The following is an 18,800-nucleotide window of genomic DNA, read 5'->3' on the forward strand; positions in this document are numbered from 1 at the left end:
TCGGAAATATTCTGGCTAGCAGATAGGTCCAGGCCCCTACTCTGAAACACAGAGCTAAGCATGGACCTGTAACCTTTAATTGTAGACGAAGACAAACCTCTGGTGGCTCTAAGATACAACAGAAATTCAGCGATTTCTGTTAAAGACTTCTTAGAAGATGAGATGCAATTACTTCTGCACCAAGCACGGAATATCGACTACTTATGTTGGTAGACATTGGGCGATGACTGGCATCTGCATTTTGCAATAGAGTCTGCAACTGCTTTTGAAAACCACTCAACTCTGAGTAATTTCTTGACAGTCCATAGCCTGTCAGTGTTAGATTGGACAACTCTCAATGGAACTGTCAGAAGTGGGGTTGTCTGAGCAGATTGCATTTTGTGCAGAAGATCCGGGAACCATTCCCTTAGAGGCCAAAAAGGAGCTATTAGTATCATCAACAATTTTGGTGTGACTGGAACTTGTTCATGATTTCTTGTATCATCCCAAACGGTGGGAAGGCATACACATCTTTGTTTGACCAGTCTTGCCACATGGCATCCGTCGCCCATGCTAAAGGATCTGAGACTGGCGAACAAAAAAGGGGTAGACGATTCTTTTTGGAAGTCGTGAAGAGATCCAGAGTTGGAATTCCCCACAGTTTCCAAAGGTCTAGGCAAACCTGTGGATCTAAAGTCCACTCCGTGGGAATGACTTGATCGCGCCCTGCTCAGCTGGTCTGCCAGGACATTCAGTCTGCCTTGGATGAATCTCGTTTCTATTTTTGTCTGATTTTGGTTTGCCCAAAGCAGAAGATCCCTTGCTGCCTTACAAAGGGAGAAAGAATACGTTCCTCCTTACTTACTTATGTAAGATAGAGCTGTGGCATTGCCCGAGTGGACTGCTACTGTCTTCCCGGAAACTTTCATTGCAAAAGCTTGCAATCCCAGGTGGAGTGCCCTTAACTACTTCACATTTATGTGACACTTCTGTTGGTCCGGTGACCACTTCCTGGAGACCTCCTTGTCTCCCAGGAGAGCTCCCCAGCCTAAGTCTCATGCATCTGCATAAAAGCTTAGGTCTGGGTTCTGTATGAGAAGGGACTTCCCTTCTAGTAACCAGTTTTTTTACTTCACCAAAGCAGGTGGTTTTTTATTTCGGAAGTTACAGGAAACATGAACCAGTCCAGGTGACATTTCCTGTTCCAGCTGGCTCAGAGAAAAAACTGAGGAACTCTCATATGTAACCTTCCCAAGGATACGAATTGTTCTGGTGCTACAGTTCCGAGGAGACTCACCCATCTGTTGGCAGCGCAGATCTGGAGAGAGAGAATCTCGTCTACTGTTCTCAGACAGGATTCCACTCTCTTGGGGGATGGAAAAACCTGAAAAGCTGCGGAGGAGCCAGCTGGGATTTCTAATGATTGATGAGTAACCCTAGATTGTTGGCTAGGCAAAGGGTCTTGCAAAGGTCCTCCATGCATTGTTCTTTCATTGGGGAGAGAAAGAGCCAATCGCCTAAGTAGAGTGCAATGTTTATGCCAATGAGAGGACTCGGTCCTGGAAAACAAATCTGAGGTACTTCCTCAAATCTGGGTGTATAGGGACGTGAAAAGTAAGCATCTTGCATATCTGTTGAGACCATCCAATCTCCTTGACAAATGGAGGCAAGAATACAATGATTGGTCTCCATTCTGAACTTTGTCTTCTGAATGAAGACATTCCGCGCACTTCCATCCAGGACCGGTCCCCATCTTCCCAAGGATTTGGGGACTACGAAAAGGCGATTGTAGACTCCCTCTGAGCCCACATCTTCAACTATCTCCACTGCCTTCTTGGTGTGAAGGGAGGAAACATCCTCCAAGAGGGCTGAAAACCTCTGAGCCTATGGAATAGGTGGTCAAGACAAAGGCTTCTTGACTAATGGAAGTTTTTCCCTGAACAGGATACCGTAGCCCTCCTTGAGGACTTGTAAAATCCATTATTCTGCTCCCATCTCGCTCCACTTTTCCCAGAATAGATTGTCTTGCATGGAGGACTTGGTCTTCATTTTCTTGATCAGGCTCTCTTAACAGCTCGTGACATAAAACAAACATTTGAATGTGGTCTGGATGATCTTGGTCTCCCACCACAGAAGGGATGAGGCTGCAGAGGAGAGGCTGACTTCCCACTAAAAGATGGAGGATCCTTTGGACGTCTTGAGGACTATGACAGTAGTTCCTGGGTAGATTTCTTGTGTAGATATGACATGTCATTGTGTAGATGTGGCACAATGTCATTAACAGATGACTGCGGGAACAGATAATCCTTCACTAAAGGAGAGAAAAGGATTACAGACTTCTGGGCTGTAGTCACTCCTTTGGTGGTATACAAACACCATAATTCTCTCTTTTACAAAACTCCCAACATAAAAAGAGAGGCTAGCTCTCTAGAACTGTCTCTCATGCCTTTATCAGCGCAAGAGAGAACTCCAAGAGCGTCCAAGACTAAGTCTGCAGGGAGAGTCGAACAGTCTTGTACCTTCTGTACCAAGGAGCCCACCGACCAATCCAAGAAACTGACTACTTCGAATACCTTGAACAGGTTTCAAAGTAGAAGATCAATCTCAGCTGCAGAAAACATCACCTTAGCTGATGAAAAAGCCAATCTATGAGAAGAATCAATTAAGCCAGAAAAGTCTCCTTGGGAGGAGGCAGCAGCTCCCAGGGATGGAGCTCCTCCAGTGGCATAAGAAGAATATCTTCTATGCAAAAGACAGGCAGGAAGAAAACTAAAGGAAGCTTTTCCTTCCTCTCTCTTTACCGAGAGCTAAATATCTACTTCACTGAGTGCTTCCCTAGCAGAAGTAGGGAGCACCAACTTGGGCAACCTGAGTGTTTGACAGGGTGATTACTCATCAAAAAAGTGGACGCTGGAGAAGATGGGGCCACAGGAGGGAAAAAGGCTGGAAAACTTAGTAGCAAAAAACAAAGGGGCACTGCATAAGCAGAAGGAGCAGAATCCTCTTCCATATCCTTATTTGACTCCTCTTCATCGGATGATACTTGAGAAAGAGATGTGTCTGCAGCTGGCTTAGCAGCAGAAGGTGGCATTTTCAAAAAAATTTCATCCAATTGCTGTAGAATGGGGGTCAAAGCTAGATCCATAATAGAAGAAGGAAAAGTTTGAAGTCCAGAGATTGGCGTCACCAAAACTGAAGTTGGTGCTAAGCGCTTAGAGGAGAGAACTGGACACTTGGCACTACTGGGGGCTCAGGGATCTACGAACGTATGGGCACTACTGGACACTCGGAAGCTACTTGGCACTGGGAAGTCACTGGGCACTTAGGTGCTACTGGACACTCTGGAGTTACCAACACACTGGGTGCTATCTTGCAGCAGCTAGATACAGGGACAGCCTAACTCATGTCCCCCTTCCTTCTTCTTCCCTTTGCCTTCCCTATGAGCCAAAGCTGGTGGAGGTAGCCAAAAGGCCAAGAAGACTTTTGTCCGTTTCACAAAGAACAACAACCCTGGGCTCCTTGTCAAGGTTTTGAGGTTTGAGCCCTTCTAAAACTGGAACCCCAAAGGCTTGGCTGCAGTTTCCTTCGACAACTAACGGGGCTTAAAGGAAACTGTAGAGTGTATGAAAGTGTCCTGGCTATTGGAACACCCCTTCTCAAGGCAGCCAACTCCAAGACTGCTGTTTCACCAGTGAGAAAGAAATACCTTCTCAGTGCACCTTCAAAAAGGAATTCTTTTGTCAATCCGGAGTGACATGTCATCCTGAAGCACAGACATCTTTGTGTTCTATGGCACATAGAGCATCCTCCAGTGTGTTATTGGCAGGGTAAATAGTTCAGGTGATCTGCTAGACAAAAGACAATCTTATCATCCACAGATCAGACTGTTCACCTGGTTAAAAACACTGAGCAAGCTGACACAATGACAGTCAGAGCAACGGTCTCGTCTCCACCAGAGTGCACAAGAGGGTACTCTCCATCTTGTAACCTCAGGTTCGACGTTAGTGCTTTAGGCATAGTTGCTTTACCCAAGATTACCACCCTCACAAATAAGCTCTATGATCTCTCAAAAGTGCTGTTCCAACTTGGCCTTCAGGGGTTCTGAAGGTGAAAAACATTCTTGGGATCATGGACACAAACAACTGGACGTGACTGTGCCAACTGTCAAACCACACGCCAAGGTTGGCACACATGCAGAATTAGTATGTTCCGACCCATGGTCAACTCTAGGAGAAATCTCTATAATTAGCTGAAGCCAAACTAGTACAGGCCACAGGTGAACACTCATATGTGCTATCACACACCTGCACATTGGGAGTTCTGGTTAACAAGGAACATCCCAGCAGCCTGAACGATCATGTGCATGAGGGCTGCCATGACACCAAACGGTATCACTGAGCAACGATCTGTTGTGAGTAAATTTATCTACAAGTATACGATATGGAGATCTCATATGTACCACACAAGAAGGTAGTGCAAACTCCTCTCTACGTACTGCTGATGAAATACAAACATAGAAAGATTCCAGGTTAGTTCTTGAGTTTAAGGAGGAACAGATAGACAACAGATTTTGGGCAAGCTCAGACCCTATGTCAACCCTACCTAAGGCAGACGTCCCGCTCACAGGTGAGTGAATGGCAACACCAACCCCCAGAAAGAGAGGTACTCACTAAAAGTCTGACTGGACTTATTAATCCTTCCCTACTGTTAATGTTAACAACAATTTTGTGGAGTGATGCTACCTAGTCCTACAGTTTCTGTGAGAGACTTCCTTCTACCAAGCAAACTGGCAACAGAGAAAAAAGGGCAAAAGGGAGACTGATTAGATTTGATGCATCAGGGAGTTGTACAGTTGTTGAATTGATCAACTCCTGTTGAAACAGGCACATAATGCATCTCAATGAAGAACGGAATAAGCTAGATTTCTTGCTGACTGGTATATACTGTAAAACTGTACAGATGTCTTGCTGTCTGATATAGCATACTGCCTGGAGAGGCAAAGAATCCACACCACAAACACTAGATGTCCTGCACCTGCAATGACATTGAAATATTTTAAGTAAATCTTCCTGATACTATCAGACGACTGAACTATCAGTGAGCAATGACACAGGGTCTTCAAAGAGGCTGTAATAAAAATCCTGAACCCAGTGCACAAACTCTACTGCCTGCATCCTGAAGGGGTTCTATCACAAAAAGACATTGGGGTGATTATAATGATACATTACCATATCCTTATTGACATCTGGGCAGACATCACAGGCAAAATAAAAAAAATATTTCTTTTTACAGGAGTTCATCACTGACAATTTCATAGCCATTCCCTACAAGTGAAATAAGGTATCACAGACATCTGGCTGGAAATCTGATAAAGATGTTGAAGAAGTTAACAACAGCAGAAAATACAAATTTCTTGACTTCAAAAAATCATAAGGTTAACTTTTTTCCCATCTTCCACAAAAGTATGTATATATTTACAAATACCAAAATAATAAAATGCTGTAGTGCAATGACATACATTCCTTTCGGTCTTTCCTTAAATCATGGCTGCTGTACTCTTCCATCTCAACCATTTGAAATGAAAAAGAGCAGCTCAATTTAAAAAAAAAATTAACAGTATTCTATAAACTTAACAGTCAAGCTCCTCCTCTCATATACCACCTGGCAATTTGCACATCTCACCTACTACATACATATTACTAAACCTGAACTACTCAGTTTGGAACATATTTGCCTTCCTGTTTTACATAACCTTGGATGTACAGTAAGCACTATTGTTTTCTTAAAATTAGCCTACATTGCCTACAATCCTTGTATATCTATCCATCACTACTTCAAAACTAATACATTATTCCCTTTCCATATGGGCTGAGCTTGGTAGAGTATTGGCATAGGGTGGAAAGTTTCTTAAGATTTTTATATACAATAAAACTTCGTCAAGTTGACTTTAGTTTATTCACTTTGATGTGTTGGTACTGACATACAAATTTCCACTGTGACACTTCCATTACAGAAACAGGCTATCTATGTTTGCAAGAATTTCAGGTTAAGACGAAAGTAACAGGGTCGATAAAAATAATTCAACATTTTCATGAAAAGTTGCCTGAGATTTTAACTATTAAACAAATGGGTCATCTCTGGTGCCAAATCTAAGACATCTTATGCTACATGGTGTCTTAATGTTTAGCTTTCATCAATTATATGTAACTGGTGTTGTATTCATCATTCCCAACTTCTTTTCTATTTAGATAAATTCTATTCATGCCATTTCTTCACAAGTTGGTATCCTTCATAGGATGTTGGCATGTTCCACAATGACATGTTCCAAATACAATATAAAAAAAAAATATGGGTAGTTTACAGTTTCGGTTGCCAGGCCACGTAACACCTGCCCGCGCTACAATAACTCCGCCAAGGTAAGTAGTTCTGCGACCCAGCGACCTCATGCTTTCTGGGGGGGGGGGTCAAGGGGGGCAAATCCCCCCCAGGCCAGGTTAGGGCACGCAGCCTTATGTTAGGTTAGGTTGGTTACATCTGGTTAGGTCAGGACCTGGCACTACAGGAAAAGTTTGTCTTGTTTGTATTTGTCTGCCAGTTTCCTAGACGGAACCTACACGACAGCCTTGGCCACCTAAACTGTAGGCGCTCCAAAAATATTTATAACATATGCTAGCAGCGGATACCCAAGTGGGCATCTGAATCAAATGAGACTCACCAATCCAAAACAAAATATGCAACAAGTGATAACACAACAAGCTGTCACATCCAGATGGGCTTGACAATGCCGAGCTAGGCTCAGCCTACACCCACAGATTAAATCAACGATTAAAGTAACCAGCCTATGCCATCAGAAGCCCAGCCTTGTCTAGTCTAACCACAGTCTAATATCTATACAATATTTAACTTGGTCACAAGACACTGGCTGGTCTGGGGCTGGTTAGTTAAACCGAGGCTAAGCTATTAGCCTAGCATAATCTCTCGAAATGTAACATGACACGGCAACCAGATGCAACATCAGAACACCCAGAATGGACCACGTCGTTATCATATGTATGGCTGGCATACTGCAGTCATACGAATTTGCCGTATGCCTGAACCAGTAGAGGCCGAGAAGAACAGCCTTGCCTTGCCTACATCACGATTCGCGAAAACTGGTCGCCACAACAGGTTGGAAAAATTCCTGTGCTCAAATCAAGCATCCCGTATGTTTTAACGAATTCCATTGCAATGGATGTTAAACGCTGACACAGGATTAACGGCATCCACGTAATAAGCTGGTTACGTCAGAATGCCAACGAAAACATTGACTGAAAAAATCTAGGCTCGCAACCGATAGAATAGAAGACCTTCGCATCATTTCCTTCTGACACTCGATTTCTGTCGTCCTGCTCTCTTGCAATGTCGACGCCACAAGCTTCCCCGTCATTATCATTCAGTATCAATCCAGAATAACGTCGATAAGGGCTCCCATACAAAACAAAAATAAGGTCAGCCATATTTACAATTGAGGTATACATACATACATACCTTCCGTACAATCCTTCACCAACTTTGGTCCGTTTTATCGGTCTACGAAGCTTAGCACAATCCACATTTCTCCTCTTCATTATTTAAGCTTTTATTTCTTTACTCCATACATGTAGTACACAGATCTAAAGTCGAATATCATTTAAAAGCAAATTATGAGTCTAATCACTACAGTACTTTGTTGTTGTGGCAGCCATCTACAAACATAGATCCTCGATTCCTCGGATTGTGTTTTGTTTCGGAACCTCTTCACGAAAGAGTCGAGTCGACGATAGACGATCCAAGAGTCTTTCGATTCCTCTTATTCCCATTCCAAATGTTTCAGGCCAAATGACATTTTTCTAAGCAGAGGGAATATGGAAATTTAGCTATCTCACCAAAGACAACTTGCGCACGCACAGACCCAGTAAGGAAGTGGAAACAACTATGGGCAATACCATAGAATAGCAGCGCTAGTCATACTACGGAACAACATCAGTCCCCATGAAAATGAGTCTCCGAAAACACATTCATTTTCACCCTTTCCCGAGATAACGTCCTCTACTTTCACACGCATCGTTCTATGATTTGCGTACGGTGTCTGCCGTGAGTTCGGCGATGTTTAATATATAATTCTTAGAATTTTACGACCACTATGGATGCTGGGTTTTAATCGATATTGTTTGTCAGATTCGTGTTCCATGAAATAACCGGGAATGGCGTTATTAATTGAGCTATCTAGTCGATGTTATCGAATCCAGTTCATCCCGAATTTGAAACGGTTTCATTTCATTCCCTCACAAAAGTTTCATATCATTTGTCTGTCAATTCGGGAACATATGTTTAACGGGAAACATTATGTATTTGCATGTTAAAACAAAGTTAAGTTTACTACGTTCGCGAGTGAGAGCTTGAAAGTAATTTCTGGAAATAAAATGCCCAATTACTATAGCTAATTAAATACAATCTGTATATAATTACAGTTTCAACGGTAGACGAAGATTTTTGCTAACAATTGCTGTAACTTAAGTTAGGAGAGTTATAACTGTGAGCTAGGCTACGGGCATTTGGCGTATTCCAGAACCCAATCGAACACCCTGGAAAACAGGATTGCAGCTACAAATTCAGACAAAAATATACCCGCGCAAAAGGACAGGGAAAAAGAAGAAACTAGAAACTGCGCAGAAGTTAGCCAATTAAGAACGATATGTATGTATGTATATATATATATATATATATATATATATATATATATATATATATATATATATATATATATATATATATATATATATATATATATATATATATATATATACATACATACATACATACATGTATATATATATACATACATACATACATATGTATATATATATATATATATATATATATATATATATATATATATACATACATACATACATACATGTATATATATATATACATACATACATACATACATGTTATATATATTCATTTTTATATAATATAAATATATAAAAATATAATATATATATATATAAGAAATCAGTGAACATATAGTAACAATACCACACAAGCCATGACCAATGTATGTAAACATTAAGTTGTTGACTCAAATACATTCATACTGTAACTGTCGAATCGAGTATGCAGAAAAATATCCACCTATTCGTTATACGCAATTCGTCTTTATCAGAATTATTAACTCTTCCATACTCCCGCCAGTCGCCATACACATTCGATTTACATTTTCCCCTATAACATCACCTTCGCTCACTATGTGCACCAATGAAGGTAGCAGAGTGAATGCAAAGATTTGGAAAAGAAGAGGAGTGTTTATGGAAGCAAAAATACATACAGTAGAACTGGTGAGCCAACTTTCCATTATGGAAGTGAGGTGCGGATTTTGAATATAAAAATTATTGAAAGGCAAGAAGTTGAAGCTACCGAGAGGAATTCTGAATAATATAAGCAGAGAGAAAAATCTGTAAGAAATGTGGAACCCAAAGAGGTTGTTATAAAAAAAAGTTAGTCCCCGTAGGAGGGGTAGCGCCGTCAGTGCACCTCATCGAGTGATCTGTAGGCATTACTAAAGGTTCTTTGCAGCATCCCTTCGGCCATTTACTGAAACCCCTTTCATTCCTTTTACTGTACCTCCATTCATATTCTCTTTCTCCTTTGTTACTGTCCACCCCCTTCTAAAAATTGTTCATGGTGCAAATGCGAGGTTTTCCTCCTGATACAACTTTCAAACCTACCTACCTTCAATATCCTTTTCAATGCTGATTGACCTCATAGATCCCAGCGCCTGGCCTTTGGCCTAAACTCTATATTCCATTCCATAAACAAGTTAGTGCAATGACAAGAAGGGTTGGACTGTCTCAGGATCACTTTTACGCCAAACCGGTGATCCATCCATCTACATATTTTGGCACAGCCCGTACTTACTACCCACAACCATCTTTTCATGTTCTTCTAACCCTCAAATCACTCTCAGTCTCATGCTTTACCATTCCTGGACCATCACTCTTTATACCTTCCATATATGCACGCACATTGACCATCCACCTTTGGCATTATTGTCAGATGGATGGAGGAATACGATTTGAGCCATCTTCCTCCTCCAAGATGCAAAAAGGGACCGATCTTTAGCGGCAAGGTGACGGACGGACTTGTTCGGCTTCAAATAGTGGTGGCTGCGTGACAGAAAATAAACCCAGCTGACCCAAACTGGAATTTAAATTCACACATTTGAAAGAATCCTCGCAGATGATCTAAAGTTACCTCAGGCCGACGGCAAGGTACAGCTTCATAATACATTGCCCACCTTTGATGCGCAATTAGGCTCAAGGTTCAGCACGGTGCGCTACACGTACAGGTACTTGAACTCGGGGACATTTTTAAAAAGTGTGTCTGTTTATCTTTTTTTAAACATACGCCTGTTTAATTTTAAAGCCAAACATTTATAGTTATAATCAAATAATGTTTTATGACTGCGTTTGTGAAAAACACACAAGAAAACACACATATATATATATATATATATATATATATATATATATATATATATATATATATATATATATATATATATATATATATATATATATGTATATATATATAATGTATTTATGTTTTTCTTACGCAATATAAATGTGTGGTTTTAAAATAAAATAGGCATATTTAAAAAAATAGACACATTTTTAAAAATGTGTCAGAGTTCAAGTTGATATTTGCATTTTGAATGTGAACTGTTTACACACACACACACACACACACACACACACACACACATACACATACATATATATATATATATATATATATATATATATATATATATATATATATATATATATATATATATATGTGTATATGTGTGTGTGTGTGTGTGTGTGTGTGTGTAAACAGTTCATATGCAAATATCAACTCAAAATATGGGGAGGGAGAGAGAGAGAGAGTTCAATGCCATTCAAAGAGCGAAAAGGGTCAGCGACTAAGGTAATATGCCGGATATCATGACTCTTGGTAAACGGTTTACACTCCTCAACCTACTACAGCTCTGTTGTTGTCGTAAGTCTGGCTAAATTTCGGAGGAAGTAGAGATGTATAAACAAGATTTGCTGGTCATGATCTACAGCTGGGTTGGACATCAAGACGCCTACGAGAGTTTAAATTAGTTTCATCTATACACGGAACCTTATTTACCTGGTATGTTTATGAATACTCCTCTAGTGGAACTTGGAGTTACAGTTCAAGGCAATTTCTTGTCATTTATGTATAGTCAAGTAAGCGTGATTGTGTATTAAACTCCTAAGCATAGTTTATTACCAAGGACTCAACACCTGTAGTGAAATTTAAAGCTGGCATCTCAGTCCCGTTGTCAAATTGGCATACGGTATGTTAAAATGTATCCATCCTAGCTACAGGCAAACGTATATCCATGTTCGTTTGTGCATTACTGCACACGCTACATATGCATGTTCCCTAAGGGAAATTAATCTAACTGACGCAACGCCCTTCATTATCGAAGCAAGAGAAGCGTAACTCAGGTTACCAAAAACGAACTGAAAGTAGCAGAACATCGCCTACGTGATAGCAGTCACCCGCGCCCAACAGCCCGTAGTCTGAAGAAGACTGAAATCCCGCAAGTACTGTGCATTTGCAAAGCTCTCTACAAAACACTAACGTAAGGTTAACTTTTTAACTTATATATCCCCATGCTATGAGGTAGATTGTTGTGGCATCAGCTCAATACAAAAAGTCTTGGAAAAAGAAGAATTACGAACCTCATCGGCAATAGACCTAAGCAGGTTTTGTGGAGGTTGAATACTTTTTTTTTTTTATACCTTTGAAGGTCTTGTGTGGGCTCGTACCTAATTTATGGTCTGACCCTCAGTTCCTACTTTTTTTCCAGATTTTTTGTTATTATTCTGCTGTTAAATATATATACATATATACATACATACATATGCAGTATATCTATCTATCTATCCATATATATACATACATATATATATATATATATATATATACATATATAATATATATATATATATATATATATATATATATATATATATATATATATATATATATATATATATATATATATAGAGAGAGAGAGAGAGAGAGAGAGAGAGAGAGAGAGAGAGAGAGAGAGAGAGAGAGAGAGAGAGGTAATCAACAACACACCAGACACCCCTTCTCGTGCGTAACATTCACTCCGTGTTGTCCACACCCTCAAACTTTTTGGACATTTCGGCCCATCCTTCCAGATATCTTTCACTCCAACTATCCAATCTTCCCACATGCCCGAACGGCCTCAAAACCCCCTGATCCATCCTTTCACTTGTGTTAACCTTTTTACCACGTCTACAGATCTTCACATTTTTCACACTTTCAGTTCATCTTACACCATATGTGGTACATAATTTTACTAGCAGTACCAATCTTTTTTTCATAGATTCAACATCCACACTTAACTCCACATAAGCCAGTAGGTTCAATTCTTTCGTACATTACACCCTTTCTTTCCACAGATATTTCAAGTCTCTGCCATCTTTGCTCTCGACCTTCTACCTTTCTTGCTTCTCCTATTCTGTGGCTCACCTTGTATCCTGCCATCATATATTATAATTCTTGCTAAATACTTCTACGAATTATATGCTTTCTTTCACCATACGCATTAACATTCACTGCTCCATCTTACTGGTTTCCATTTAACCTCATAACTTCAGTCCTGTTCACATTTACCTTAACTAGATTTTACAGTTACGAGAAAGTCAAGAGTAATATATATATATATATATATATATATATATATATATATATATATATATATATATATAAGGTGTGGATCAGAAAAATAATAAGACAATGGTCAATTTCAAAGGAATTTTCTTAATACTAGATTTAATATATATACAGTATATATATATATATATATATATATATATATATATATAATATATATGAATATTTCTTATATATATATTTATATATATATATAGTATATATATATATATATATATATATATATATATATATATATATATATATATATATATATATATGTGTGTGTGTGTGTGTATGTGTGTGTGTGTTTGTGTTATATTTGGCATAGCCAGTTTCAAAAGCACATTTTACTACTAAATTAAGGATGAACATTCTATGCAATTTCTGCACATATATATCCTGCTAAGTAAAGGACAACAGTCGAAAGGCAGCACTCCAGTGTTTCTCTTTCCTTAGTGGATTTTGTCTTTATACACACACACACACACACACACACACACACACACACACACACACATATATATATATATATATATATATATATATATATATATATATATATATATATATATATATATATAAGCTTCCGCAACGTTATCGGCTTCGAATGTTTACACCTGAACTCTATTAATCCTGGTTTACACCAAGGTCTAAAGAATTCTTTAGACCTTGGTTTTCACGAGCTAACCAGCAACCAGAGAGAACCATAGCAACGGGCCGTAACCACCTGTGTAGATATTAAGGCTCTTCGTTCCAGCGCATGGCAAAAAAGTGGAGGAGGCACATGAAGAACTTCTCGGACATCTTTCAGTACTGTCCGCACCTATTTTCTTTATTATTCTAATTAGAAACACCTGTTCTGGGCAATATACATTCTCGAAGGGTGTGAGCTAACCAACACCGCCATGAAGAAAGATATTGAAGTCTCTTGTGAGCGGCAAGTGTCTCAGTGAGACCAGGACTATCAAAATGTATTCTTATTACAATAATATTTTTACTACATTTCTAAAAACACCGATGTTTCTTAATGCGCGAATTTTCCTAATAGGAGACCAAGGTAGGACTAGGACTACTCTTTGTGTGTTTGTGCGTGTGTAATTGCAATGACGAAAATGAAAGTTTAGCAGCGAACTGGAGATATCAGTGAATGGGTCGCTGTGCGAGGAGGATAGGCGAATTATTCGAATATCTTGTCGTGAGGATATGTCGCAACTCTTGCTATTTGCGAATGTGTAAAAACAAGCGATAGGTGTGTGTGTTTCTCCCCCGTGACTAAGTTTTACCAGCTTATTGTTGAGAGGGAAAAGAGAGAGTTAGACCCAATCAGAGCCGTATATATATCTCCATATACGGCTCTGGACCCAATGAATGTTTTAGTTTTCTCGAATTTCCGAGGCCATTATTTTATGAAGCTAAAGCGCAAGACTTTTGGCAATGTCTGTCTTTCTCGAAGGGTGCTATGAATAGAAACATAGCCTTGCTCTTCATTGTGTTCACTGATCATCCTGGTTTAATCCCGGTATGAAAGACAGCACGGGGACGGGTGACCAGATGACGTTGGTGCCTAAATACCGGTGCAAAATTACCAAGGATTACGATAGATCTTGAAGTCACTTACGGCGCTGACGGTAAACATCCACAGACGATATCAATAAATTAAATCGTGGTTGGCGGAACAGACTCTAGTCTGGGTGATTTTTAGTCGGGATGTGCAAAACATGGTGCACAGTAAAAGACAGCACGGGGACGGGTGACCAGATGACGTTGGTGCCTAAATACCGGTGCAAAATTACCAGATGGCCATTACGATAGATCTTGAAGTCACTTACGGCGCTGATCACCTAAACATCCACAGACGATATCAATCAATTAAATCGTGGTTGGCGGAACAGACTCAAGTCTGGGTGATTTTTAGTCGGGGTTCCTGAAAACATGATGACAGTAAAAGACAGCACGGGGACGGGTGACCAGATGACGTTGGTGCCTAAATACCGGTGCAAAAAACAAGATTACCAAGGCATTTACGATAGATCTATCAAGTCACTTGACAACGCTGACAAAAAACATCCACAGACGATATCAATCAATTAAATCGTGGTTTTCAAAGAACAGACTCTAGTCTGGGTGATTTTTATTGAATCGGGATGTAGAAAACATGGTGCACAGTTGTTTGGAAACCCATTTTGACACTTTGGATGTTCCAGATGAAGATTTCGGCGGGTGCCACTCTGGCACTTTTGGGGAAATTGAAAAATTCAAGATGGCCACCTCTAGACATCCTGATTTGAGAAGCCACTAAAGATTTCCAGAATAATTGAAAAACTGAAGGCCATTATCACCTAAATCATAGTTTTAGAGGCCATGGAGATCAGCCAATTATATTACATTAATTTCCAAAGAAAACCATTGTTTGAAAATTCAAGATGGCCGCCAAAATGGACATTGATTCATAAATTCTCTTAAAATTTCCCAGTTCCTTGAAAACAGATGACAGTTGCATTTAGTTCAGAGTTTTAGAGATGGGTGAAAATAATTTCATTAATTCTTAGTGACAGGAATTGTTATAAAAAAACAAGATGTCGCCTTCACAGGCATTTACCCTTTAATTATCAAGATTCATTGACAACAGATGACAAAATGCCTCTCGTTCATAACAAATGTAACCTTAGTGATCAGTCAATTAAATGTACATTTTCAAAGATAATCTTTTTTAGAACTCCAAGCTAGTTGTATTGTTTATTGAATCTAAATTAGAAAGTGAATGGTATCCATCAGTTTTTCAAATTCACTGAAACCCAGCTAATTAAAATTGCTGCGTTGACAGTTCCAGCATGGTAAAGATTTTATACAGTCAATGAACGATATAGGACTTGTAAAAGCACAGAACTGTTAACATGAAATTGGTGGTTAAGAACAGTCATAAATGATAAATCTTATCAGAAGTCCATCCAATTATGACAAGACACGATAACAGAGTGGAATTGACAGTACAACCCTATACTGATATAAACTTTAAAATTGTTATATAATAACAAATATAGTTTAGAAACATGACAAATTGTATTCTCATGAACAGTGAGTAGCAAGAAATGTTCACAGGTGTACAATGACATTCGGAAAACAACAAAGTGGTTATAAAATATACAATGAATATTCTGGTATTGGTGATGCTATGCCTATCAAAAATTCAAACTAATCATTGTCATCCTCATCTTGAATCACGTCATCGGTCTCGTCAGGAGTCACTGTCCTTGGATTCAGACAATTGTCCTCCCCACCATATTTACAAAACACAGAACAACCTAGTTGTGATGAAGTACAACTACATCTTAATGCAGAGCAAGGTTGTTCAGAAGCACAAGAACACTGGATTAATTTCAGGAGTTCTGGTGGAGCTATTTCCATATCTCTTGAAACACTGACTGGCTGGAGACATCCTGAAGCTGATTCATCTTTAGCATATCAACACACTTTCCACAATGCCCACCCATGGTTATAAACACCCATAGTCGGTGGTCTGTGTTCAAGAGCTGCGTTGGATCTCTTGTAATGGAAGTGGAAGATTTTTGTTAGAGCTGGTCCAATCTACTCCTTCATTTTCTGTGTTGATTCTAGGAATACTCAACGTTGTTGACATCGTATCTATCAGTGTTCTGTTGAGACTTTGTCAAGGTCATTTGTCAAGGCATGTTCTGAAAAGAGACAGTTTGAGATGAAATTCAAAATATAAAAGTTGTCCACAAAAATAACTTAAAAAATGTACCATGGTCATCAGGTTGTTTATTTACTGCAGATATGTAATCTTTTACACAACTAGAACAGAAAACAGCTGAAGTTAAAATTGTAAGAAAAGTATATCAGTTTGAGCATAGTTCATCATTGTTTTTTCACTGATGCCAGCATTTGGATTAAAGATACAATTTCAAATGAATTCTCCATTGAATGAGGGTTTCAATAGGATACTGAGAAAACACAATTTTTTCACAGGATAACACCTGAAGAAATCATTGACATGGCAGGATTCTTCGACAGAGGATGAAATAAGAACAATTTTCACCACAAGATATGCAATGGTTCTGAAATCTGAAGACTGCTTCATTAGAACATCTAAATCTCTTCTGTGGTGGTGGCTAACTCACTGTCGTCTACTTACTTCTTCTTGTTTCTACTCTCTTGACATGTACTTTGGAGGTGTGAGATGACACACAGCTTTTGTGGCATTTGATAGTCAACGAATGATTCTTTTGAAATTCACTTTCAAGTTCCTTGAAAACGTCACGGTTATCTTCTCTCTGTTTATAAGATCTTTAGAGAGTTTCTCACAATCAGAAAAGCAGTTATCAGCTTGGAAATCCATGACATCTGAAAAAATAACGGTTTGTAGAAATCCTGAATTTTCAAATCTCTGATATTAGCTAGTCTAAGTTAATTGTTATATGTTTGATTTTTTGCAGGATTTTTCAAATTCAGTCCCTCTTTTCATTTGAGCTTCACACTCAGTATCTGAATGAGGGTATTTATTAGAATTCTGTAGATCTTTCACCAACAATTAATTTGTAGGACGAAAGAACTGCTACCTCTTTAACAAATCCCTACTGTTTAAAAAGGAAAACTCTTTAATTGGGAAGGAATATGTAGCAATTATGTAAAAAGACAAATCAAAACATGGCTCGTTAAAAGAGGAAAACCCCAACCTTCAAATAAGTAAGATTCTATGTATGTTCTGTTTCATAAAGTCAGCAGCCCTGGATTTCATTCAACAGTGTTTGATGCAAACCTGTAAAAGATAAAGGAAACCTCATAACATAATTTATTATACCTTGCTAATCACCCCACCCTTTGAGTGGGTCTATGTTTCTTAGATAAGCCATCCAGTATGTTAGCCATCTTGAATTTCCAAAGGGATGGTTATCTTTCAGAATTATTCAGAGACCTCTAAAACTATGAACAATATGCAGATTAACTATCCGTTGCCATGAAATCTTGAAGAAAAGAGTGAGTTCATGGATCATCTTCAATGACGGTGGCCATCTTTGATTTTTAAGCAATGATGTCAGCCACTGAATATACATATCAGATAAATGTAATTCATAAAAATATGAATTAAGTGATATTTAACTTGTGAGGTTCAAGAAGACATGCCTAGGTATGACTGATTTATTTCTCGGAAACCAGGTATACATTGAGGAATGCGGACGGAAAGGAAGTGACAAGAGACCCATCCATCGCACCGATGGCGGTCTCTTTCGAGCACACGCGTGTGTGCGTTCGTGTGTTACATCGGAGGGACCCAGGCAAAGAGAAAAACAAAATCATCCCATTTTCTCTCACTCAAGGAACGCAACTTCGAGGAGCAAGAGCCCGTGCTGGCACAAGGCCAGCTAAATCTAAAACAACAACTGTACATTTTTCAGTAAGAAACTACCAATAAACCAGTCAACACCCAGCCAGTCCTTACACTGGTGACCCCGGAGTGACAAGAAAGAAGCCGATGGTAGACATCCGACCCAAGATGACGACCCACGCGCCAGCAGACCCTTCGCCGCTTCCCCGCTGTTCCCAAGCTCTCAGTAGATCTCCGACCCTCCGAGATGACCCACCCCACCACCGGAGCCCTGGACGCCTCCTCCAGGAAACCTGAAGCCGCCCCCGAACTCGTACCAGACGAGCTGACCAATGAACGACCAGCCGACGTCATCCTTCAGCCTGCTGCCGCCCCCCTCGAGCTAGCTACCGAAGGATCAGCTGCCATCATCCTTCAGCCCTCGAGCTGGCTACCGAAGGATCAGCCGCCGTCATCCTTCAGCCTACTGCCGTCCTCCTCGAGCTGGCTACCGAAGGATCATCCGATGTCACCCTTCAACCCGCTACCGTCCTCCTCGAGTTCCTGCCGGCCGGCGCCGCCCTTCAGCCTCCTACCCGCCCCTAGCCCAAGCCCTTCGAGCCAATTCCAATTGTCAGCAAGACGATTTCCGCCTCAATGCCTTGCTTTGTTGGGGGGGGGAGTATTGTAAGAGACCCATCCATTGCAC

At 39.7% G+C, this 18,800-nt stretch overlaps 1 protein-coding gene across 2 annotated transcripts in view; it reads right to left on the minus strand.

Annotated features, from left to right (window-relative positions):
* LOC136831407 (macoilin-like) overlaps positions 1-8,254 on the minus strand; it is a 130,535-nt gene extending 122,281 nt beyond the window's left edge. Inside the window, exon 1 of one of the 2 annotated variants that reach the window (XM_067091794.1) lies at positions 7,507-8,254. In XM_067091794.1, coding sequence (XP_066947895.1) covers positions 7,507-7,586 — 80 coding nt within the window. In that variant the 5' untranslated portion in view covers positions 7,587-8,254. The remainder of the gene's footprint in view (positions 1-7,506) is intronic. The other variant, XM_067091795.1, reaches the window with a different exon arrangement.
* Positions 8,255-18,800: the final 10,546 nt, after the last annotated feature.

The sequence above is a fragment of the Macrobrachium rosenbergii genome, chromosome 48, assembly GCF_040412425.1.
Source record: "Macrobrachium rosenbergii isolate ZJJX-2024 chromosome 48, ASM4041242v1, whole genome shotgun sequence".
Classification (NCBI taxonomy): domain Eukaryota; kingdom Metazoa; phylum Arthropoda; class Malacostraca; order Decapoda; family Palaemonidae; genus Macrobrachium; species Macrobrachium rosenbergii.